The 26,801-nt window shown below is 39.8% G+C and overlaps 1 protein-coding gene across 8 annotated transcripts in view; it reads left to right on the forward strand.

Moving 5' to 3' along the window:
* p115 (General vesicular transport factor p115) overlaps nt 1–26,801 on the forward strand; it is a 637,868-nt gene that overhangs the window by 401,880 nt on the left and 209,187 nt on the right. For 3 of the 8 annotated variants that reach the window (XM_067138596.2, XM_067138597.2, XM_067138598.2), the window contains exon 17: nt 10,103–10,211. In XM_067138596.2, coding sequence (XP_066994697.2) covers nt 10,103–10,180 — 78 coding nt within the window. In that variant the 3' untranslated portion in view covers nt 10,181–10,211. Of the gene's footprint in view, nt 1–10,102; nt 10,691–18,910; nt 18,971–26,801 lie in introns of those variants that run through there. The other 5 variants (XM_067138595.2, XM_067138599.2, XM_067138600.2 and 2 more) reach the window with 2 other exon arrangements.

The following is a 26,801-nucleotide window of genomic DNA, read 5'->3' on the forward strand; positions in this document are numbered from 1 at the left end:
ATTTTACAAATACATTCCAAATACAATTCCAAGTTACGAGCTATAAGTTCAGTGATATACATAACTTAGAGGCTCTTTGGTAATACCTTCGTAGCAGTGTAAATTCAAATTTCAAATCAACTATACATCTAGTTACCAATGCAGTTGTACAATGCAATTTACAGTGAAGTGAAACAGGTTCTCCAAAATCTAGCGTACCTCAAGTGATATAGAACTACCAGAGGCAAAGCCCAAGGTAAATATATTAACTTACAATCTACATATTTTGTGAAATAAGAAAAGGGGAAGCCTCGAAAACAAACAGGCAAGCCCAGCTGAAAAGCTAGGGCGTCCTAAATAATTAACTTGGCGAATCTAGGTTAGGCTAGGGCAGACTCCTATATGAAAAGCAAATCGGAACATTACGGACATTTTAGCAGGAACTGAATTCAAGAGTGCTTACCCAAAGGTGTGCCATCCCGGAAACCAGGCGACGTCAACCAGATAGGCTGTTCACAGACAGATAGACCAAGACCGACAGAATTCAGAATACCCAATTATATGAACACTGCCTCTCTCTGTATATATAGGTAAACTCCGGCCTTTGAGCAACCAATCACCCCTCTCACTCTACCTTCGTTACTCAGTCACACCCATCTCACTTGTCCACAACTCTTCTCACACTACACACACAGCATGCTGAACAAGGTGAGTCTCATATCCTATCATCCTTGGCCGCGACTCCATTTAGATTTCCATTTCACTAACTTAGTTTTTCTTTCCTTTCTTTTAAGATTCACCACCCTTGTTGAGTTGAGACTAATTTGAAGATCAACCTTATTCAATCACTTAACATCAGGTGTCCCGGCCTTGACAAAATCTTTTTGTTGGTCTTGCCAACCTCATTTAACATCGGACCTGGACTTGGTGTCTTAATTGAACAACAACAGAAGAGTGGACAATTTTACTGCATCGTTTTATTATCACATTCAGACTTTTATTTTCAAAGCATCAGACCAATTTTATGCACAATACTCACCCATCAAACTACTACGCTTTAATGTGTCACATCTCATCATCATATTTTACTCATTTTCTTCTAGCCTTTAAGGGGAAAAGCAGTCCATCATTGCAAGAGTCATTTATGCAATTTTTATGATATGTACTTTGCCCATTTGTGATTTTTGTAGCTGATGATGACGCAATAAGCGTCGAAACCAGTTCTAATAATATAATAAATAATATGTTGTGAACATCTTATACAACACGTTTTGTATTGGAAAGGTTGAACCTTCCTTAATTCCAATTGTGAATATTGGAACTTATAAAATACCTCGATTTCCGTGTGAATAACTTTAACAAACTTGAAGCTAGCACAACTCCTTCAAATTTTAATGATCATGAACTGTTTCAGCCTGGAACATCGCGAGTGTAGGTTTGCAACACATTAACTATTTTGAATATTATCAAAGTCTAAAACCACTTTAACTTGTACATAAAGACTGTTTACTAATTTTTGTAACAGACTGTACCAATCTGAAACCAATACGTGTGAATAGACTGTTGAATGAACTGTAAATACTCTGTAATACATTACGCATACTTCATAATTCAGTGGCATTGTGAATTATAGGATTCGTACACAAATACATGAGGAACTATGATAGTGAGAAGGAACATTACAATATATACAGAGAGAGCTATTTATTTCTTTACTGTGAAAGTGAGTCATGATAAACTGTGCTTCTGAATGAGAGTTATTTCTTACAATATGTGAGTGTAAAGATGAACTATGCATAGAAATGTGTTTTTTCATTTTCCAATTATCGCAGCTTACGAAAAGAAACAGTGCTTCGACACATTTCTCATCTAGTGAATGGTGATTATTACAATCAGTTCTAACACCACAAATCAAATTGTGCTCATTTCAATATAGGACACTCTATCAGTGACCTATTCAGATGGACTTTCTTCTCTTTTATTAACATGAGAAATCCTGACTCAAGACGACGCAGATCGACGCGGAACGTGGAGTTGTTACTACGAGGGACGGTTCCTGGGACGTGGTACTATGGAACATCGTGGTGCTTGCTCTTAGCTGAGTTCCAGATTGCTGCTTACAGAGCAGTAATCAACAGTTCGAGCTTAACAAGAATGATATAGATGTTGATTCCCATAGGGAATCTGAAATATCTGTCCTGAATGAGTAAATTTATAATACCAATATAAATGGTCCGTTATTGGACATTATAAATTTTCCTGTTACAGTATATAATGCCAAACCAGTATAAAGGGACAAACAGGTAAGTTATACTCCCGAAATGAAGAAGACATAATTCAGGTTATATAAGTCTGTTCTCATTCAGAAATATAATTCTGCTTTCACCAGAACTCTTATAGACAATGTCATTGCTGACAAAGAACTTTAATTCAATTCACAAGCTCACTTACCTAATATTTTGACGAACAGTTATTAGCAGATTGCAAAGTTTAAAAATTAACATTCTACAATACTTAAAAATACAGACAGGCTTTTGGAACACAATGCGCTCTCGTAATATCGTATGCTCTCACTTGTTGGAACTTTAGAATTTCAATTCAGAGTTTTATTTATAGGAAGGCGTACAATAAACTTTTAATTAGCAGTATTCATATGAAGTGTATAATAAATTATGTAAATAGGACAATACTTCAAACTTTCTACCAGAAGATCAAATTTAATTTCAAGTGTTTTATATTTGAATAAAAATAGTTTGAGAAGTTCACGAGAAGGAATTACAAAATTTACTTTGTTTAATTTATGTAGAAAACACCCTGGTTGAAAAGAACATTATTCATTTGAGTCTTTACACGATCAACATAATTTTTTCGATATTTTGTTGTTGCAATTGGAATATATTTTCCAATAAATACAATTCAGCGATATAATAGGGTAACTTTTCACAGGACTAGGCACCCCTCATGCTCTTTGAAACCAGTTTTTCCTGCTACAGTATATAATGCCAAACCAGTATAAAGGGACAAACAGGTAAGTTATACTCCCGAAATGAATACATTTTTAAAACATACACACAGATTCAGGCAACACAAGTCAAAAACGAGAATTCACAACCATGTAACAGTTCAACGTAGACGCAATGGTCGAATGTCAAAATGTCATTACACAACAGAGGACACCCCCTCCCCCCATTAAACTGTTTACAACCGTAGCTATAACAACTAGATCACGCGATCAAGGAAAAGGAACACGGCTGTCATATAATGAGGCAAGTTAGCCACATATCTGCAATTACAACCTCATCCCATATATATTATTTAATCAATTTAGAAAGAGCTTTCAAACCAATGATTACTCGTCTAGCAATTATAAGGAAAGCCCCAAAAAATTACTCCTAATAAATTCACAAGATTTACGTTGTTTTGAACACACATCTTATTTCCGCTTAAAACAATTTCTTAATCACGGAAGTCATATAAATTTCACCAAATGTAATTTAGAGGTACACAGTACAAACAAACCAATTATTGTCCAAATCTTCAGTATGTAGGCATCACTTCAATTTAGCTCGGGGACCAAGGAAGACTGAACAGATTATCCACATTAAACTAAGAAAAATAATTCACGAATTAATTTGGCCTATCGCTGGATGGCGTACTTCGTTACCATATCTCTTCCTTTTACTTAAAATTCAATTAAACTTGAAGCAGCAGCAAAGGTTGATGCTTCTTCCCGATGATCCAGACAAAAACAAGCGACTCTCACTCCATTATAATACCAATATAATGGTCCGTTATTGGACATTATAAATTTTCCAGCTAACTCATTCTTGGTTGCCTGCGTTTTGCCCTCGTGTGCTAAGTTAGGCTCGTCAGTTGAGACTTAGCAGGCAACCAAGAATGAGTTAGCTGGAAAATTTATAATGTCCAATAATGGACCATTATATTGGTATTATAAATTTACTCATTCAGGACAAATATTTTAGGTTCCCTATGGGAATCAACATCTACATCATTTGATGGCCAGGCAGGCATCTATTTTTTGGAAATGAGACATAGCTCTCATAGTGCATTGGCACTGCTGGTGGCTTCAAATAGCCTATGCAGTGGCCTCCACGGTATGCACTAGCCTTGCGTTTTGGGTGGTGTGCTAAGTCCCAACTGACGAGCCTAACTTAGCACACGAGGGCGAAACGCAGGCAACCAAGAATGAGTTAGCTGGAAAATTTATAATGTCCAATAACGGACCATTATATTGGTATTATAAACTTACTCATTCAGGACAAATATTTTAGGTTGCCTATGGGAATCAACATCTACATCTCACTCCATTGTCGTCAACAAAATGAATTCGACAAGTGACGGCACAAGAAGTAACACGGCCAAGGCTAGATAGCGCCAGAGTCCGGTCAGCGGAGGAACTTGATGCAAGTGTGATAAACTGATATAACTTGAAAACAACATTCTCTCACCATGGGTAAATAATGCAAATATCGAGCTCGAATTATTATTATTATTATTATTATTATTATTATTATTATTATTAGGCAGATATGATTCAATATAGGCAGTTGGTACTCAGCTGTTTTTGCTGTCTTTTTAGGTTAGAACCTCCAGGTGCTGTGATAGGTAATTGTTAAATTGGCGGCTTGTTGATGTTCTCGGAGTGATGTGTTTTGTTTGTGCTACAGTGATTAAAGGTTATATGCATTTAATTGTAAATAAATCTGTATACACAAGTTAACAGCATTTTTTGTGCATCATTGTGGATACATCATTGGCGACTGTTCGTGACAGGACTCTTAGAATCTATTGGACTTGAAAATAAGAACGACCAGAGGACCATGGTGATGTTTGAACAGTTAATTTCCTTGATTGGAAAACTTGAAGAGAAACATAGAGGTCCAGTTGGAAAACTCGAGGGGAACATCAAAGCCCAGTTTGGAAAACTCCAGGGGAACATCAAAGCCCAGTTTGGAAAACTCGAGGGGAACATTGAGGCCCAGTTTGGAAAACTCGAGGGGAACATTGAGGCCCAGTTTGGAAAACTTGAGGGGAACATTGAGGCCCAGTTGGAAAACTCGAGGGGAACATCAAAGCCCAGTTTGGAAAACTCCAGGGGAACATCAAAGCCCAGTTTGGAAAACTCAAGGGGAACATCAAAGCCCAGTTTGGAAAACTCGAGGGGAACATTGAGGCCCAGTTTGTAAAACTCAAGGGGAACATTGAGGCCCAGTTTGGAAAACTCGAGGGGAACATCAAAGTCCAGTTTGGAAAACTCAAGGGGAACATCGAAGCCCAGTTTGGAAAACTCGAGGGGAACACCGAGGCCCAGTTTGGAAAACTTGAGGGGAACATTGAGGCCCAGTTTGGAAAACTCGAGGGGAACACCGAGGCCCAGTTTGGAAAACTCGAGGGGAACATTGAGGCCCAGTTTGGAAAACTCGAGGGGAACACCGAGGCCCAGTTTGGAAAACTCAAAGGGAACATTGAGGCCCAGTTTGGAAAACTCGAGGGGAACATTGAGGCCCAGTTTGGAAAACTCGAGGGGAACATTGAGGCCCAGTTTGGAAAACTCGAGGGGAACATCGAAGCCCAGTTTGGAACACTCAAGGGGAACATTGAGGCCCAGTTTGGAAAACTCGAGGGGAACATTGAGGCCCAGTTTGGAAAACTCGAGGGGAACATTGAGGCCCAGTTTGGAAAACTTGAGGGGAACATCGAAGCCCAGTTTGGAAAACTCGAGGGGAACATCGAGGCCCAGTTTGGAAAACTTGAGGGGAACATTGAGGCCCAGTTTGGAAAACTCGAGGGGAACATTGAGGCCCAGTTTGGAAAACTCGAGGGGAACATTGAGGCCCAGTTTGGAAAACTCGAGGGGAACATCGAAGCCCAGTTTGGAACACTCAAGGGGAACATTGAGGCCCAGTTTGGAAAACTCGAGGGGAACATTGAGGCCCAGTTTGGAAAACTCGAGGGGAACATTGAGGCCCAGTTTGGAAAACTTGAGGGGAACATCGAAGCCCAGTTTGGAAAACTCGAGGGGAACATCGAGGCCCAGTTTGGAAAACTTGAGGGGAACATTGAGGCCCAGTTTGGAAAACTCGAGGGGAACATTGAGGCCCGGTTTGGAAAACTCGAGGGGAACATCGAAGCCCAGTTTGGAAAACTCGAGGGGAACATTGAGGCCCAGTTTGGAAAACTCGAGGGGAACATTGAGGCCCAGTTTGGAAAACTCGAGGGGAACATAGAGGCCCAGTTTGGAAAACTTGAGGGGAACATTGAGGCCCAGTTTGGAAAACTCGAGGGGAACATCGAAGCCCAGTTTGGAAAACTCGAGGGGAACATTGAGGCCCAGTTTGGAAAACTCGAGGGAAACACCGAGGCCCAGTTTGGAAAACTCGAGGGGAACATTGAGGCCCAGTTTGGAAAACTCGAGGGGAACACCGAGGCCCAGTTTGGAAAACTTGAGGGGAACATTGAGGCCCAGTTTGGAAAACTCGAGGGGAACATTGAGGCCCAGTTTGGAAAACTCGAGGGGAACATCGAAGCCCAGTTTGGAAAACTCGAGGGGAACATTGAGGCCCAGTTTGGAAAACTCGAGGGGAACACCAAGGCCCAGTTTGGAAAACTCGAGGGGAACATTGAGGCCCAGTTTGGAAAACTCGAGGGGAACATAGAGGCCCAGTTTGGAAAACTCGAGGGGAACATTGAGGCCCAGTTTGGAAAACTCGAGGGGAACATTGAGGCCCAGGTTGGAAAACTCGAGGGGAACACCGAGGCCCAGTTTGGAAAACTTGAGGGGAACATAGAGGCCCAGGTTGGAAAACTCGAGGGGAACATCGAAGCCCAGTTTGGAAAACTTGAGGGGAACATTGAGGCCCAGTTTGGAAAACTCGGGGGGAACATCGAAGCCCAGTTTGGAAAACTTGAGGGGAACATTGAGGCCCAGTTTGGAAAACTCGAGGGGAACATCGAAGCCCAGTTTGGAAAACTTGAGGGGAACATTGAGGCCCAGTTTGGAAAACTCGAGGGGAACATCGAAGCCCAGTTTGGAAAACTTGAGGGGAACATTGAGGCCCAGTTTGGAAAACTCGAGGGGAACATCGAAGCCCAGTTTGGAAAACTTGAGGGGAACATTGAGGCCCAGTTTGGAAAACTTGAGGGGAACATCGAAGCCCAGTTTGGAAAACTCGAGGGGAACATTGAGGCCCAGTTTGGAAAACTCGAGGGGAAAATCGAGGCCCAGTTTGGAAAACTCGAGGGGAACATTGAGGCCCAGTTTGGAAAACTCGAGGGGAACATTGAGGCCCAGTTTGGAAAACTCGAGGGGAACACCGAGGCTCAGGTTGGAAAACTCGAGGGGAACATCGAAGCCCGGTTTGGAAAACTTGAGGGGAACATTGAGGCCCAGGTTGGAAAACTCCAGGGGAACATTGAGGCCCAGGTTGGAAAACTCCAGGGGAACATCGAAGCCCGGTTTGGAAAACTCCAGGGGAACATCGAAGCCCGGTTTGGAAAACTCAAGGGGAACATTGAGGCCCAGGTTGGAAAACTCGAGGGGAAAATCGAGGCCCAGTTCAAGACCGGATTGACTTCAGAAGAGGGAGCCGAATACCCGATCGCTGGACTTCATGGGCAGGAGATGGAAGTAGGACGCAGCCTGCAGCCATGTTCAACCTGTGAGGAAGCCGTGGAAGAATTCAGCGGGTGCAGCAGTGTCCACCTACCGAGTCCAGTTGCCGGAGAGGACTCAACGCTGCGGGTATTCGACACTGGGCCCTACCAGTATGACACCAAGTAAGCTCCACGGCACCATGAACTGTCCAGGGAGGATGTTCAGCGTGGAGTAGAACTATGGGGAGGTTCAGACGTCCCAGGAGATGGAGGCAGCGATGGCAATGACGCAGCCAGTATAGGAGACGGAGAACCAATGGGGTCCGAACTGACAACCAACAAACGAGGTTGCCACCTGACCAGGACACTCGTCCCGGCACAAAGCCATGTATCAGTAAGAACATTGAGATCAGCACCCCGGAAAAAGAGGAGACTCAACAGAGCCAAGCCCGAGACATGTGAGCCTGTCCCATGCATCACACCAGTGGAGTACGAAGGTTCATGGGCCCTGAGAGAACACAAAGGTACGAACGAGGGGAAAGCCAGCGGAGCTTCGAATGCCACGCGAGGACCTGTGGATCATCATCGCCAGGAATGAAGACACCGTCGACTGGACCCAGCGGACCCACCATGGGAATGTGGTGGCCCTCGATCGAACCGCCTTCTGCGAACTGTGGACTTCGGCAGCGTCAACAGGAGGTAGTCTGGGTGTAGTTAAACAGTGAGGACCAAGTTGATGAGTGTGATAACTGTAGAATTTGTTTCAAGTTATAGGGGGGGAAATTGACGCAAGTGTGATAAACTGATATAACTTAAACAATATTCCCTCAACCATGGGTAAATAATGCAAGTATTGAGCTCCAATTATTATTATTATTATTATTATTATTATTATTATTATTATTATTATTATTATTATTATTATTACACCATATGTACTGTACATATGATACGATCGCGTTGTTTGTGAGGTTATGTCATGTATGAGTTCAGTTAATGTAAATACCTGTAAATTAAGATTATATAATTTATTATTACCTGTATATGATGTGTAATCCACTACAGAATTGTGGAACACACTGTAACATCCTGAATGGCACTAGATCAGACGAGATGATGGTAGAATATTTTGTACATTATAACCATGTTGTCAGGCACTCGAGAATTTTCGAGAAGGTATTTGTTGTAACATATCTGTCTAGAAGCTGGCCAACCACCTATATAAGGAAGCAATCTTGACGGTTATTATTATTATTTCGTGTCAGAGTGTTGAGAAACTTAAAAATATAAATAAGGTATTATATACAAATAAAACAGAATACATTTTATGTCACAAAACATGTTTCACACAATGTCTGCCCAGAAATGGGCAACAGAAATTCCCTCTTCAGTGGCTTGAATCAAGTCTTGAAGTGTGCAACGAACAGGGCAGGACTGACAGTCATACAGGTCATCTTGACGGTAGAGACGAGTTATTGTTTAGTAGAGTTATGGTTTAACAGGAATATATTTGTGACCTCGTCGTGTGTTCAATCGGCATGCTGTAGCAGACAGCAGTCAACTGTTTTAACTGTGTTTTAAGGTTGTAGTAACCTCCATGTGCTGTGGTAGGCAATTGTTAAAATGACAGCTTTGGTGATACATGTATTTTGCTAGTGACAGCAGTTGATTAGGTTATGTGTGTATTTCTGTGAAGTTCAGGTTAAATAAGTAAGTGTACCAACTGACAGCATTTCGTGTGCGTCTTTGTGGAGATATCAAACTCCACTGTCATTTAGCGCTCCACGTCAGTCACATGTGCTACCAAGAGTCCAGTAGACAGAATTACAAGAAAATGAAATGGGTTTTAAAGCCAACCAAAGAATATCACACATCTTAGTACGTTTTGACACAAATTTCAATCAATGCTTGACAGTCAAACATATCATCTCCAGAACACGTTATAAACCTTAAACAACGTCTAAGTCGATCACGATCTTCCATTGCATAAACAATGTTCAGCCGGTGTTTAGCTAGACATCGTTTAAAGTTTCAATATTGGTTCAAAAATTGAGATAGAAGTATGTTTCATGCAACTCTTTTCTTGTCTCAGCCAATGAAATTCGTCGGTGCATCTTCCTACACATTACACAAACATGGCTAAGCATAAGCATGACTTGCCCAATATCACTTGTGGTGGAAATATTATCGACACGCCACCGTACAAGGAAGAGTAGCTTTGAAGATGTGTCACCAAATGATTTGTATGGGCCATATAGATGTTTAGAGAAATCGTGCAGCTAGCATTCTGGGATCATAGGTTCGACAGCCCTGTTGTGTCGCCATCGATGCAGCATAAAAAGAAAATGTTGATATAGAGATTGTGCTTTCAATGCTCACGTGTGATTGTGTTCCTATTCTTGTTCTTATCTTTCTGTATTTGACTTGATTTTTTTTTTTTACTTTTTGTTCCTTTTCATTACTTGTTTGCATCTTCTAGGTAAAATGTTAATCTCACTTATGCCTTCAGGTGGATGATGACGATGAAGAAGAGGAGGAAGGAGGGGATCTCGATATCAGCTCTCAAGAGGAGGAAGAAGATGCATGAGAAGAGGAGACAAAATAGACATGCTACTTTGGTAGTTTCCTTTTATTCTTTCCTAGGTTTAAACTTTGTCATGATCATTCCTCAGACCCTCATATCCCTGATACTGGTGAAGAGTTAGAAGTTTCTTTGTTCGGTGCTCCTCAAACGTTCTTCACTTAAATGCATTTAATAATGATGAGTTTAGAATTCAAGGACTGAAGTAAAGTAATTTTGGATAGTAAATTTAGAACTTGGATTTAATTACCTATAAGGAAAGGTGTCTTAATGTGGAATTCTATTCCTTACGTACTGTCATGGCATTTTGCTGTTGTTAATTTATTTGTTCCTACCTAGTATTATTAATGCGAGTTCTGAGTAAATATGTTTTATGTATAAATATCACTATGTATATATGGTTTCTTGTATGTTTTGTTGTCCATGTCCTTTGTAATTAAGAGAGCATATTTTATTTGTAAAGTGACTGTTAATAATGATTATTTAAAATAATAACGACTTGCAGCAGACTGGTAATTACTGATGAAAATATATTAGTTTATTTGGATTAAAACCTAAACAAGTTGTTGTTGTTTGAGTCATCAGTCCATAGACTGGTTTCATGCAGCTCTCCATACCGCCCTATCCTGAGCTAACCTTTTAATTTCTACATAACTACAGCATCCTACATCTGCTCTAATCTGCTTGTCATATTCATACCTTGGTCTACCCCTACCGTTCTTACCACCTACACTTCCTTCAAAAACCAACTGAACAAGTCCTGGGTGTCTTAAGATATGTCCTATCATTCTATCTCTTCTTCTCGTCAAATTTAGCCAAATCGATCTCCTCTCGCCAATTCCATTCAGTATCTCTTCATTCGTGATTTGATCTATCCAATTAACCTTCAATATTCTTCTGTAACACCACATTTCAAAAGCTTCTATTTTCTTTCTTTCTGAGCTAGTTATCGTCCATGTTTCACTTCCATACAATGCCACACTCCAGATGAAAGGACTTGTTCAGTTGGTTTTTGAAGGAAGTGTAGGTGGTAAGAGCGGTAGGGGTAGACCAAGGTATGAATATGACAAGCAGATTAGAGCAGATGTAGGATGCAATAGTTACATAGAAATGAAAAGGTTAGCACAGAATAGGGCAGCATGGAGAGCTGCATCACACCAGAAGAATGCAGCTTCTCGAGATTTTCTGCAGTCTCAGATGAAATAACAATATCATTGGCAAATCTCTAGATTTTCATTTCCTCTCCTTGGATTGTGATTCCCTTTACAAATTCCTCTTTGATTTCCTTTACTATCTGGTCAATGTAAACATTGAAAAGGAGGGGGACAAACTGCAGCCTTGCCTCACTCCTTTCTGGATTGCTACTCCTTTTTCAATGCCCTCGATTCTTATCAGTGCAGACTGATTTTTATACAGATTTTAGACAATTCTTCATTCTCGGTGTCTGATCCATATCACCTTCAGAATCTTGAATAGCTTGGTCCAATCAGCATAATCGAATGCCTTTTCTAGATCTAACAATGCCATGTACGTGGGCTTGTCCTTAATTCGATCCTCTAAGTACAGACGTAAAGTCAGGATTTCTTCTGAAGCCAAATTGATCTTCTCCCAACTCAGTTTCAACTTGTCTTTCCATTCTTCTGTAAATAATACGTGTTAAAATTTTGCAGGCATGAAATACTAAACTAATGGTGCGGTAGTTTTCACACCTGTCAGCACCGGCTTTCTTGGGAATAGGTATAACAAAATTCTACTGAAAATCGGATGGGACTTTTCCTGTCTCATACATCTTGCACACTAAATGAAATAACCTTGCCATGCTGGTTTCTCCTAAGGCAGTCAGTAATTCAGAGAGAATGTCATCAATTCCAGCTGCCTTATTCCTATTTAGGTCTCTCACAGCTCTTTCAAGCTCCGACCTCAAAATTGGATCTCCCATTTCATCAGCATTGACAGCTTCTTGTTCCAGAACCAAATAATCTATATCTTTACCTTGATGCAACTGTTGGACATGTTCCTGCCATCTTTCTGCTTTGTCTTTCCCTAGAAGTGGCTTTCCATCTGAACTCTTAATATTCATACACCTAGATTTCCTTTCTCCAAAGGTTTCCTTGATTTTCCTGTATGCAGCATCTACCTCTCCTAGGCCCATACAACCTTCGACATCCTTGCACTTCTCCTTCAGCCAGTCTTCCTTACCTACCTTGCACTTTCTATCCACTTCATTCTTTAATCACCTGTGTTCTTTTCTGCCCTCTTCATTTCTAGCATTCTTGTATTTTTGTCGTTCATCAATCAGGTCTAGTATCTCCTGAGTTATCCACTGATTCTTAGTTGATCTTTTCTTCCTTCCTAACATTTCTTCAGCAGCCCTACTGACTTCATTTTTCATGACTCTCCACTCTTCTTCTATAGTGTTTCCTTCATACTTTTCACTTGTCCTTGTGCAACATGTTCCTTGAAACAATCCCCCACACTCTTTTCTTTCAACTTGTCTAGATCCCATCTTCTTGCATTCTTTCCTTTCTTCAATTTCTTCAACTTCAGGTGGCATTTAAGGACCAACAAGTTGTAGTCAGAGTCCACATCTGCTCCTGGGAAAGTTTTGTAATCCAACACGTGGTTTCTGAATCTCTGCCTAATCATAATGAAGTCTGTATAATAAAATGAAGTCTATTTGATACCTTCCAGTGTCTCCAGATCTCGTCCACGTATACAGCTGTTGTTTGTGGTGTTTGAACCAAGTAATACATACGTACATACATTATCATTATAGACTGTTATGCCTTTCAGCGTTCAGTCTGCAAGCCTCTGTGAATTTACTAAACGTCGCCACAATCCTCGATTTGCAACTAGTGTTGTGGCCTCATTTAGTTCTATACCTCATATCTTTAAATCGTTAGAAACCGAGTCTAACCATCGAGTTTGGTCTACCTCTACTTCTCTTACCCGCCATAGCAGAGCCTAGGTAACCTATCCTCCTCCATTCGCCTCACATGACCCCACCACCGAAGCCGGTTTTTGCGTACAGCTTCATCCATCAAGTTCATTCTTAAATTAGTCTTTATCTCCTCATTCTGAGTACCCTCCTGCCATTGTTCCCACCTGTTTGTACCAACAATCGTTCTTGCTACTTTCATGTCTGTTACTTCTAACTTATGAATAAGATATCCTGAGTCCACCCAGCTTTCGCTCCTGTAAAGCAAAGTTGGTCTGAAAACAGACTGATGTAAAGATAGTTTCGTCTCGGAGCTGACTTCCTTCTTACAGAATACTGTTGATCGCAACTGCGAGCTCACTGCATTAGCTTTACGACACCTTGATTCTATCTCACTTACTATATTACCACTCTGGGAGAACACACAACCTAAATACTTGAAATTATCGACCTGTTCTAACTTTGTATCACCAATCTGACATTCATTTCTGTTGAATTTCTTACTTACTGACATCAATTTAGTCTTCGAGAGGCTAATTTTCATACCATACTAATTGCACCTGTTTTCAAGTTCCCAGTTATTACACTGCAGGCTTTCGGCACAATCTGCTATTAAGACCAAGTCGTTGGCATAGGCCAAACTGCTTACTACATTTCCACCTAACTGAATCCCTCCCTGCCATTTTATACCTTTCAACAGATGATCCATGTAAACTACGAACAGCAAAGGTGTAAGATTACAGCCTTGCCTAACCCCTGTAAGTACCCTGAACCAAGAACTCATTCTACCATCAATTTTCACTGAAGCCCAATTGTCAACATAAATGCCTTTGATTGATTTTAATAATCAACGTTTAATTCCATAGTCCCCCAGTATGGCGAACATCTTTTCCCCTGGTACCCTGTCGTATGCTTTCTCTAGATCTACGAAACATAAACACAACTGCCTATTCCTCTCGTAGCATTTTTCAATTACCTGGCGCATACTGAAAATCTGATCCTGACTCCTAACCAACTCCTGCATTTCCTCTTTTATTGTGTGTTGAAATGTAATCAACAAATTAATTTAAAAACCACCTAACCGAAACTTTTTTTTTTGATTCGTTGTGCCCAACTGTGGAGCGCATTTGAACTTATTTTGCACAATGTTTCTTCTTCTTTTCTTCCCAATATCTCTTCATTTTTTCACTGTGTTCCTTTCTGCGTGTTTCTGTCCAGCCTGTATTTTTTCTTGTTGTTTCTCTGCAAATTTATGTTTGTTTACTAAGCTTCTAAATTTCATTTTATCTTGAATGGTTTTATCCTCAATACCCGATTACTTTATTATTATTATTATTATTATTATTATTATTATTATTATTTTTTTTTTTTTATTTTATTTTTTTTTTTTTTTTTTGCCTTGGGCAAAATTAAAAATACATTAGCATACACAGAACATGTTTCGAACACTTAGTGGTCATCTTCAGCTGTATAAAGATAGTTTAGATGAAAACATTTGGACAGTAAGCCCATTAAACCTTAAAACTATGTCCCATGGGATCCTAAAAACTATTGCTCTAGGTGCTCTAAAAGAAGGGAGGAAGGGGGTGGAGTTGGGGGAGGTTAGGGGTAAGGTATATATGTGTGGATGATACTTAAATTACAATTCGCATCTACAATTGTGTTTAAAAAACTTATTAACTAATGTACATATTTAAAATATTTAAAAATGTCTGTTGTGATATACTTTTCGTAATAACACTAGGTGCCATGAATAAAAAAGTCAATGTTTGTAACAGTCTTCAGGCATTTGTGAGAAGAATACCTAAATTAAAATTTGCGTCTACATGATGTTAAAAAGAACTTATTTACTAATAAACATATTTGAAAAATTATCTTCAAGCGTCTATGGTGAGGCACTTTTTAAAAAACACTTGGTCTTGAATAAAAATTCTATGTACAGTACATTCCAGTCTTCGGGTATTTGTTGTCTGTATTTTGTGATGATTATCTTCCTTAAATGTAACTCATTATGTTATGGTAAAAGGCCGTGTTGCCTGTTTGCCTTGCGAATTTTGCTCTTTAGATTGTGGTAAAAGGATGTGTTGATTGTTTGAATTGCAAAGGTCCTTTGGTAGCTTCCCTGTTATATAAAACGGCGGTCCTCTAATTAGCGCAGCTTGCCTCACAATCTGCAACCAGCAGGAGATCGTAATATATTAAAATATGGCATATAATAGAAGATCTCCGAATTTAAATAGATCACGGGAAAAGGAATGTATTGAAAATTGTGTTGTCTTAACTCACCTTATCTGGACAGATGTTTATCCCGCACCGCCTTGGGGAACTGTCTTTGTGCACGACCTAGTGTAGTAGAGATGTGACACGGTCTGATTGTTCGTGCGATCCTCCGTAGAAAGGGGAAGTAGAGTTGTGTTGTCATCTAATACGTCTCGTGAGGGGCGGAGGGAGTACTAGCTGTGCTTCCGTGACGTCATGTTTGATTATTTCACTTGTTCTTCTTGTTTGTTTTCTGTTTCCCCATTCCATGTATTTGCTGATACTCTCGTATAAGATGTTTTTTTGCTCGTTCATTTTGTTTAGATTCTGTTCCTTATTCTCTAATTTATCAAGAGTAATGTGGATGTTTTCTAGGCTGTTCATTAGACTACCTTTATTGAAGGTCCTGTCTGATATTAGTGAATTCGTGGCTTGCCTCTTTCATATGAGCTCCCTTGGCAGAGAATCTTCTGTACTTCTCTGCATTGATGTGTTCATGATATCTAATTATAAAGCTCCTACCTGATTGTCCCACGTATGTTTTTTTGCACTGAGTACATGTCAGCCTATAAATGCCAGATTCCTGGAATTTGTCATCCTTAAGTTTATTGACTCTGTCATGATTAAAGAATCTATGTTTCGTATTGTTGTTGGTTACGAAAGCTACTTTGGTGTTGTGTTTCCTGAACAAATTCGTGACTTCATAAATCCTCGGGTTATTAAAGGTGAATTTGATGTACCTCTTTGCCTTCTCCGATTGTTGCTTTAGTTTAATTTGTTGTTGATATTTGCATTTAGTAATGATTTTGTCGATGAATTTCAAACTGAAACCGTTATGTAGGGCTTGCTGGCGAATGTAAGATAGTTCCTTCTTTCTGTCTGTTTCTGTTAGCGGAATTTCAAAGGGCCTGTTGAGGAATTATAGTAAGCGGATTTCTTTTGTGAAATCGGATATAAAGAATTGCTTTTAATTGTGGTCGGTGTAAAAGTGGGTTTTCTGTGCATTTTAAACTGGAAATGGTTGTCTTTCCGAATTGTTTGACTATCTAGAAAATTGAGCGTACCTTCCTCTTCTGCTGTAAATTTAATGTTTGGATCTAAACTATTTAAGGTATTTAAAATACTTTGACTATCATTAAGTTCTTTATTTATTATGGCATAAGTATTGTCAATAAAGCACAGCCAGAGATCTAGTCCTTTAATGTGGCCTACTATCTGAGCGTGTTCCAAGTGATCGAGGTATATGTTAGCTAAAATTACGGAAGCCGGCACTCCCATTGGTAATCTGTCCTGCTGATATATTTTATTATTAAAAGAAAAGAAATTATGGTTCAATACAAATTCCAAGATAGTTATGAAGTTTTCTATTTCGGGTTTACTGATGCGTTTGTGATCTAATAAATTAATTTTTATAATCTTAATAGTGTCTTATAGGAATGTTTGTATACATATCTTTAATGTCGAAAGAACTTGTTACGTGAGAGGAAGTTAATTTGTAGTCTTGAACAGCCTTACAAAATTCCTTGGAGATTTTTATTGAGGTTTTGGTATAAAAAAATAGTTTTGAGTCAAAAACTTACGAATAAATTGAGAGGTTTTGTATGTGGGACTTTTCCGAAAATTAATTACAAGTCTAATATGTGCGTCCTTTTTATGCAATTTAGGCATAGCTCTTGGTTTAGGAAGTCCTGGGTTCATATTTATGAGATTTTGAATTTCTTGGTCATTTAAAAGGAAGGTGCTTTGCTTCAGTATCCCTTTCAAATTCTTTTGAATTTTTAGGGTAGGGTCTTTCTCAATTACCTCAAACTTGTTGGTATTGAAAAAAGTTTCAATGTATTTGGTTTCATTTAATATCACCACTGTTCCGCCTTTATTGGCTTTCGTTGTAACTACGTCACTTTATCAAATTTGGCGCTAAAGATCCTTCTCAATCTTTGTATTGGCGGAATTAGTCAGTAATCCTTTAATTACGAAGGGAAATGTTTTCTTTGCTTTGTACCGTATATCATTTTGGATGTCAACAGGGAGGGTTTGTATGGCCGTTTATGTTTCTGCTGAAGTTTGTAAATCAATCAATCAATCAATCAATCAATACTGATCTGCATTTAGGGCAGTCGCCCAGGTGGCACATTCCCTATCTGTTGTTTTCCTAGCCTTTTCCTAAATGATTTCAAAGAACTTGGAAATTTGTTGAACATCTCCCTTGGTAAGTTATTCCAATCCCTAACTCCCCTTCCTATAAATGAATATTTGCCCCAGTTTGTCCTCTTGAATTCCCACTTTATCTTCATATTGTGATCTCTCCTACTTTTATAAACACCACACAAACTTATTCGTCTACTAATGTCATTCCACACCATCTCTCTGCTGACAGCTCGGAACATACCACTTAATGATGTAGATGTTGATTCCCATAGGGAACCTATGTCCAATAACGGACCATTATATTGGTATTACATACCACTTAGTCGAGCAGCTCTCCTTCTTTCTCTCAATTCTTCCCAACCCAAACTTTGCAACATTTTTGTAACGCTACTCTTTTATCGGAAATCACCCACAACAAATCGAGCTGCTTTTCTTTGGGATTTTTTCCAGTTATTGAATCAGGTAATCCTTGTGAGGGTCCCATACACTGGAACCATACTCTAGTTGGGGTCTTACCAGAGACTTATATGCCTTCTCCTTTACATCATTACTACAACCCCTAAACACCCTCATAACCATGTGCAGAGATCGGTACCCTTTATTTACAATCCCATTTATGTGATTACCCCAATGAAGATCTTTCCTTATATTAACACATAGATACTTACAATGATCCCCAAAAAGAACTTTCACCCCATCAACGCAGTAATTAAAACTGAGAGGACTTTTTCTATTTGTGAAACTCACAACCTGACTTTTAACCCCGTTTATCAACATACCATTGCCTGCTGTCCATCTCACAACATTTTCGAGGTCACGTGCAGTTGCTCACAATCTTGTAATTTATTTATCACTCTATAGAGAATAACATCATCCGCAAAAAGCCTTACCTCCGATTCCACTCCTTTACTCATATCATTTATATATAAGAAAACATAAAGGTCCGATAATACTGCCTTGAGGAATTCCCCTCTTAATTATTACAGGGTCAGATAAAGCTTCACCTACTCTAATTCTCCGAGATCTATTTTCTAGAAATATAGCAACCCATTCAGTCACTCTTTTGTCTAGTCCAATTGCACTCATTTTTGCCAGTAGTCTCCCATGTTCTACCCTATCAAATGCTTTAGACAGGTCAATAGCGATACAGTCCATTTGACCTCCTGAATCCAAGATATCTGCTATATCTTGCTGGAATCCTACAAGTTGAGCTTCAGTGGAATAACCTTTCCTAAAATTGAACTGCCTTCTATCGAACCAGTTATTAATTTCACAAACATGTCTAATATAATCAGAAAGAATGCCTTCCCAAAGCTTACATACAATGCATGTCAAACTTACTGGCCTGTAATTTTCAACTTTATGTCTATCACCCTTTCCTTTATACACAGGGGCTACAATAGCAACTCTCCATTCATCTGGTATAGCTCCTCCGACCAAACAATAATCAGGTAAGTACTTCAGATATGGTACTATATCCCAACCCATTGTCTTTAGTATATCCCCAGAAACCTTATCAATTCCAGTCGCTTTTCTAGTTTTCAACTTTTGTATCTTATTGTATTGTAATCTATCAGTTTCATGTCTGTATTGATACTTAGTATCTATAATCACAAAGAATGAGTACTGTCCACCTAATCAATACTTTATTATATCTTGTTACTAAGCAGTACCGGTTTCGACCTTCACAGAGGTCATCTTCAGCTGGTCATAAGATCTAAAGTTAACTTAAAATAATTTTAAAAACATTACTAAATCTAATGAAGGATGTCACATGATGTGAGTGATAAGATTAAAATATACAATATATAAAATATACAATGATATGATGTATCTTCTGGTTTAAAAACAAGCGTCAAAATTCTATGACATGTATGTGTTACGTAAATTTCTAGTGTACCGGTACTGTTTGTGTACTCACAAACAGTACACTAGAAATTTACGTAACACATACATGTCATAGAATTTTGACGCTTGTTTTTAAACCAGAAGATACATCATATCATTGTATATTTTATATATTGTATATTTTAATCTTATCACTCACATCATGTGACATTCTTCATTAGATTTAGTAATGTTTTTAAAATTATTTTAAGTTAACTTTAGATCTTATGATCAGCTGAAGATGACCTCTGTGAAGGTCGAAACCGGTACTGCTTAGTAACAAGATATAATAAAGTATTGATTAGGTGGACAGTACCCATTCTTTATGATTATAGATATCTTATTGTAGATGTCATTGTTATCATATGTAAATTTTAATACTTCTTTAGCCTTAGTCTCCTCCCCTATCTGGACATTATCCTTGTAACCAACAATCTTTACATACTGCTGACTGAATACTTCTGCCTTTTGAAGATCTTCACTTACACACTCCGCTTGTTCATTAATGATTCCTGGAATGTCCTTCTTGGAACCTGTTTCTGCCTTAAAGTACCTGTACATACTCTTCCATTTTTCACTAAAATTTTTATGACGGCCAATTTAGCTTGCCATCATGTTATTGTTAGCTGACTTCTTTCCTAGATTCAGTTTCCTAGTAAGTTCCTTCAATTTCTCCTTACTTCCACAGCCATTTCTAACTCTGTTTCTTTCCAGTCTGCACCTCCTTCTTAGTCTCTTTATTTCTCTATTATAATAAGGTGGGTCTTTACCATTCTTTACCACCCTTAAAGGTACAAACCTGTTTTCGCATTCCTCAACAATTGCTTTAAACCCATCCCAGAGTCTGTTTACATTTTTATTTACCGTTTTCCACCGATCATAGTTACTTTTTAGAAACTGCCTCATGCCTGCTTTATCAGCCATATGGTACTGCCTGATGGTCCTACTTTTAAGACCTTCCTTTCTATCACATGTACTTTTAACTACGACAAAAACAGCTTGATGATCACTAATACCATCTATTACTCATTATTAACTCTTGTCTGCTATTGATACTATGCCAATTCTGATTTGGCCCTTTGCCTAATATTTGTAGTTCTTGTTCTGTAAAAGTCGTGTTCGACAAGTTTTTGACAGGGGTGGGAATTTTTCACAATTGAAGGATGTTTTAGAATGGGATTCCGTGCAAAACTACAGCAGAGATAAAGTAGAGAGTCTAATGGACAAGAAACAGGCAACATTGAATAAAAAACAATGCCCCAACGATAAGCCACAACCTAAAACATCCTTCAGTTGTGAAAAATTCCCACCCCCTGTCAAAAACGTGTCGAACATGACTTACAGAACAAGATCTGCAAAGGGCCAAATCACAATTGGCATAGTATCTTTTTTTTTTTGCTATTTGTTTTACGTTGCACAGACACAGTGTAACCTTTCCAAGGCATCTGTACATAAACCAGTTACCATTGTTCATAAATATGACGTTAGAATGGAGTACCATCGGTGAGCTTCGAACTCAGCCCGGTTTGTCGAAGCCTCACCCTCCCCTACTGGAATAGTTCGCTAGCCGAGTCGGTATCGCATTTTCGGGTCTGTGGACTGTCCGATGGGGCGGTAAGTCCTTTAGTAATAGTCTCTATAGTAGGGGGAAAAGTTAATTATGAGAGGAATACCATTTCATTACTAATGAGAAGAAAGACAATATCTTGTATAATAAATTTTTACTTATACTAGTGAAACACATTATTTACATGGGTATGCCATACAAACACCTTACATATATTAACTTGGGTGATCTTAACGTTTAAATGTTCGGTAGTCCTTTCTACACTTCATTATACGTTTAAATATTCAAAATTAAGAAGGCGCTCCCTCTCGAACTATTACACTACCGGTACCTCAGACTTAGAGAGGCGTTTTCTCTCTAATTATTTCACTTTACACTTACACTAATCACTTTACACACACATCTATTCAACATAGGCATACCCAGCTGTAATTCTGTTTGTTTGTCGAAAATTAATATATTCAACTTGCATCAAATTATGATATGAGTTTGCTAGTATCGTATGAACTGAAATAGGCAATTTACACTCCCAATCCCTTGAAAGTCGCGTTACAACAGTACTTTAAGTTATACGTTGCCAAATATGCAGTATGACAAACACGCCCATTTCATTAGGATTTTTATCAACACATATATCAGGACATTATTTACACAACGATGTTACCTATGGACAAGCATTTAGCGACTTCAATACCAGACATCATAAACAAAGTATTATGGCACTACCTGCAACAAATGGACAAGAATATATACACTTCACATACACATAATGGGCCGCAGGTGGTCTTATTTCACCTGCCGCTTGTGACAGGAATTCCCTATACGCTGTGTATAATTAAAGAAATAAATTGGAGGGGTCCTTCATTTAATGCTCATTTGGAACCTCTGCGACGTTGGCTCTATTTAAATTAGCACACATAATCTTTGTATCGAGAGGAAAAGGAACTCGCCACTTGTATCTGTTCTATTTCACTGAAGAAACGCCTTCACTCCCCCGTTTAAAGGGGCTCATAAAACTCCCGCTGGGAGCTACCCGTGCCACACTTTCAAAGAGCAGTCCACTAGCCTTCTCGGGCAATGACTTCACGGCAAATAATCTATTCACTTCTTTCAATACTGGCCATAAATGGCATCACACAAATCACGGCCCTATATCCGGCCTAATCAACATATTCACATCGCGATATGCACCTCGCGTGTCTTAATGACAGATTCCAAGGGAACTTCACATTTCATTTCGCAATATATATTATGGCTACAGCCTGTTCAGCCATTTCATTTCCTCTCGGTACATCGACCACGATGCAGATCTAACGATGATCTCCTGCCATCAGGGTCCAAGTTAATTTGCACATTCGCGAACTAATTAGCGATGTAAGATATATACCCCAATCTCATGCTCCATTCGTTGTTCCAGCAGTTTTAATTTCTAGTAAGGAGGATTTCCTAAGAGCTTGTGAAGTACAAAAAAAAAATCAGTTACTGAGATATCTTTGAGGAATCCTATTGGCTGTAGAACGATGATAACTGGAGTCGTTTACGTAAAATATTTAAGCCCTTTTACTTGACAGTACTTCACACATAATTAATCTGAGGTCCTTAAATTTACGTCATGCATTATCAAACCCTTGTAAAAAAAAATGAAAGTATGGTCGTTCCCAAACCATGAAGAAAGTATTCCATAAAAGACCCAAATAAAAATGAAATTATAATTATTATCCCTCTGAAATGGCGTGCTTGCAGTCTACGTTATATCTAAGTGAAAAATTTACATATTTACAATGGGACACGACCTTCAAAGATACAAATACTTGGAAATGTACTCAGCCTTCTGGATACCACGTTCACAGCTTTACAGGGAGGCACTCCATGGATTTTAGACTGCTTGCATCACGTCATCGGTGATGTGAAGACCCATGATGACTTCCTGGCAGGTCACGAACATGACGGCTTGATCTGGTATGACGTTCTCGACGTTCTCTGCTACACCAGGCGAAGACAGCTAGGCGTCTGGTTCTCTCTAATATGCAGGCAAAATTCTGGCATTCAGATGGGCGTCGGCGTTCACTCCGGCGTTCACGTAGACATGTAAATGAGGGGAAATTATCTCAAGTGAATACGTTAGTTTATCACACACCACAATTTGAACATATGGTTGGATTTGCTCAATAGCACGAGCATTCCAACCTAATGTCGGTAATGTCCCAGAAGCCCGACATTAATCCCTTCTCATTTATCTATTCTTCTCGTAGGCAGCGATTATAGGCCCAGAAATTTCACTAGTTTCCCTAGAAACGACAGTGGTTAGGCCACTAATGTATTAGCATTCTCATATTCATGACACTAGTTCAGGCCTGTTCTAATGCACTTAGCCGTAAGTCGAGCTCTCAACTGTACTGCGGGTTATTTTAACGTGGCGCTGTCCTCAATTAGGTCTAACTGAGCTGTTCACTGACTTTCTTGGTAATTCATATTGATATCAAGCACGTACGCTCCACCCACTTCGCTAAGTACGTCACTATATATGTTAACTGAGCCGTATTAACTTAGACACATAGGAGGCTTGATGTACGACCTTTTCTACACACGGGTATCAGTTATTACGGTTTCGTACCGTTCCTATTTATTAATTTGCGGCACACTGTACACGCTAACATCTCACTCAGAGGGTGATTATTTCCACATACTCACAGAATTTAATGAATCACTGTATTACACTACTCAAATTACAAGATTATTTCTTCACAAACGACTCACTCACAAGCCACGACGAAATACTACCGTACTGGCATTACAATAAGAACACACTGGTTGGTGTCTCCTTCTCAGCTCATGAATATATAGGCGCGCTACGCTAGAGACCCGAATGCTGAGGGTGGGGGAAAAATGCAATCCTTTCTCACACATTGGTCCGTTAATACGCAACGTACAGTAACGAACAGGATATCAAAATGTAGCTTTTGTATTCCCATCTCCACTGAGTGACTGTTATTAAAATAACTTCGTAGGTTCTGAAGCAATCTTAAAAGTGTCCTTTAGTTTTCTGGCGGTGAATGATGACGAGCACAGGGGATTCCTTGTGTTCCCTGGCACGGCTAGAGTCCAACATCTGTTAGTCATTAAGACGCGCCCTTGTTTACAGCGCAGTTATCTCTCTGTCAGTTAAGTAGAGCACTTCTCGGTCTCGTAATTATGCGTAAAATTCCCTGATTCAAATGAATGTTTGCGCTTAATTATCCAGTGGGTATTTTGTGATTTATAAAAATTAACAGAAATAAAACAGCTGAACGCGATAAGTTGGTAGTGGTGGATGAGCGAGGAAAACATGGTATAATGTTAGTTTTCACGTTGGACCTACTCTCTGGGCTCAGTTAGTGACCTAGATTCTTTGTCACGTGATAACGCGTATGGTTTCATCTCGCTCGTGGTGGGAGTGAGAGAGTTTCGAGTACAAGCGCTCTTGCACCGCCTTGCTGCTAATTACCAGCAACTAGAGCTGGGTCGCGCGACTCTGGATATTGCAACTCGAGTCCTGGAGCGGGCAGAAAAATTCTGACTTGGGCAGTTTTTATCGTAGAATGACGCGGAAAACGGCATATTTCATCTCCTGGATACCATGACATACTATAGGTGACGTTGTGAACGGTCACATCCCTCCCCTGCTTAAAATAAGAAAAATCACGGGTAGGGATTTTTCTTACCCATCACATGGTTCTCGTATCATTAAAAGTGAGTGTATCGTAGGATGGCATTTTCTTGTCTTAGAACGTATCTGGACATAAGGATATGCAAGTATTCTTGGGTCATGATATCTCGTCTTTCCGTGCATGCTAGACAATCTTCATCTCCCGACTCGCCAGTGTTATCATCCATCCCATGTTGATCTTCCAGTTCCATGTAGTTTACTCCATCCATCTCTTCTTCAGGATCCTCCTCATCCGCGACGTCCACTCCGTCGTCGTCCTCGTCTTCTTCTGGAGGCTGTCCTTCATCTTCTAGGTCATCTGGATCGTTTGGATTCTCCTCCGGTAATTGTCCTGGCACATGGTATAGTTTTAGATTTGAGGCGTTATAGATAGCCTCAGTTGTTCCATCCATGGATTGTACCTTGTACGCGTTATTTTCTAAATTTTGAATTATTCGATAAGGCCCAATATACAGCTCTGCAAATTTGTGGTAAAATTTCCGTGGTGGATCCGAAGTTGCGGGACGTTTAACCAATACAAGTTCTCCCACACGTAGAGGTCTGTGGAATCGTTTGCGTCGCAATCGTCGTAACCGCTTCTCCGCCTGTTTCTTCAGAGATTCCAACGTATCTCTCACCCTCAACTCTACTGATGGTCTAGGATCTTCTGGACATGGCACGACATCTTTCCATGGTCTCTCGGGATGTTCGTTGAAGTGCACGACGCTAGGAATCTGCCCTGTCGATTCGTGTACGGTTGAGTTTATGCATTCCATGATGGTTGGAACAACATCTACCCACCGCCAATGCTGTCTCGGGCAATAAATTCTGCAAAATTTCCCGATCTCCCTCATAATCCTTTCAGACGGATTCGATTCTGGATGTCGAATCGAACTCATGAGGTGTTGAATTCCCATCTGTTCCATGTCTCTACGGAACGCGGCTGAAGTGAATTGCGATCCGTGATCGGTTAAGAGTTTATCGGGTTTGCCCATCTTGGGAATGATCTTATTCCTTATCTGGTTGACAACGGTACGCGTATTCGCTTTCTGTACTGGACACAGCATAACATATTTGCTGAAGACGTCCATGCACACCAAAATGAATTGGAGCCCCCTGGTCGCCTTTGGAAGCGGACCATAGAAGTCCATGGAAAACAGTTCACGGGGCTTCTCAGGAATCAACGGCTTCGGTGGTTGTTTGAGTAAGTACGCGTTGGGCTTAATACGTTGACAGATGTCACAAGTCATTAAAACTGTACGAGTCATCCTCCTCATTCGCGGCCATGTAAAGGTTTCTCTAAGCGTCGCCATGACTTTGTCTACACCAGCGTGTCCTATGGAGTGATGCGTCAACCATATTAAGTCAACCTGGAGAGCGGGTGGAACGACCACTCTAAGACGAGTATGCGCATCATCCACATATTTGTACAAGATCCCACTTATGTAGTTATAGTTTTGCGCATGTCTCTCAGCGTCTTGATATTCTGGCGTTCCTGGTTGCAACTGTTTTCGCAGAAACTGGATCATTCGACGGGTCTCCGGCCAACTTCCTTGTTCTTCAGGAATTTGTCTGAGTCGATCCAAGGTCTCTCGATCTTCCTCAACTAGCTGTAGATGATGTATGGTTTCGCCCTCGGGATCAGGATTTCTGCTAAGGGCGTCTGCAATGATATTTTCTTTGCCCGCGCAATGTTCTATCTCCAGATCAAATTGTTGAACGAACAGGGTCCAACGATTTACCCTTTCAGAGGCCATGGTGGATTTGAGTACAAATGTTAAAGCTCGATGATCCGTTCGTAACAAAATGGGAAAACCATAGATGTATTTGCGCCAGTGTTTCAATGCAGTTACGATCGCAAGCATCTCCAATTCGGTAACAGTGTAATTTTGCTCATGTCCGCGTAGCTTGCGGCTCATGAAGGCCAAGTAATTTATTCGTGGCTCAGTGTCCTTCTCCTGATATAACACTGCGCCGACACCAATCATGGACGCATCCGTCTGTATTATAAACTTCTGGCTATAATCAGGATATCCTAATTTAACGCTGTTACTCATCAGATCCTTAGTCTTACGGAAAGCTTCCTCACAAGCTGTATCCCACTTCCATCGGTTGTTTTTCTTTAATAGCTCTTGCAAGGGAG

The sequence above is a fragment of the Anabrus simplex genome, chromosome 1 (genome assembly GCF_040414725.1).
Source record: "Anabrus simplex isolate iqAnaSimp1 chromosome 1, ASM4041472v1, whole genome shotgun sequence".
Lineage (NCBI taxonomy): Eukaryota > Metazoa > Arthropoda > Insecta > Orthoptera > Tettigoniidae > Anabrus > Anabrus simplex.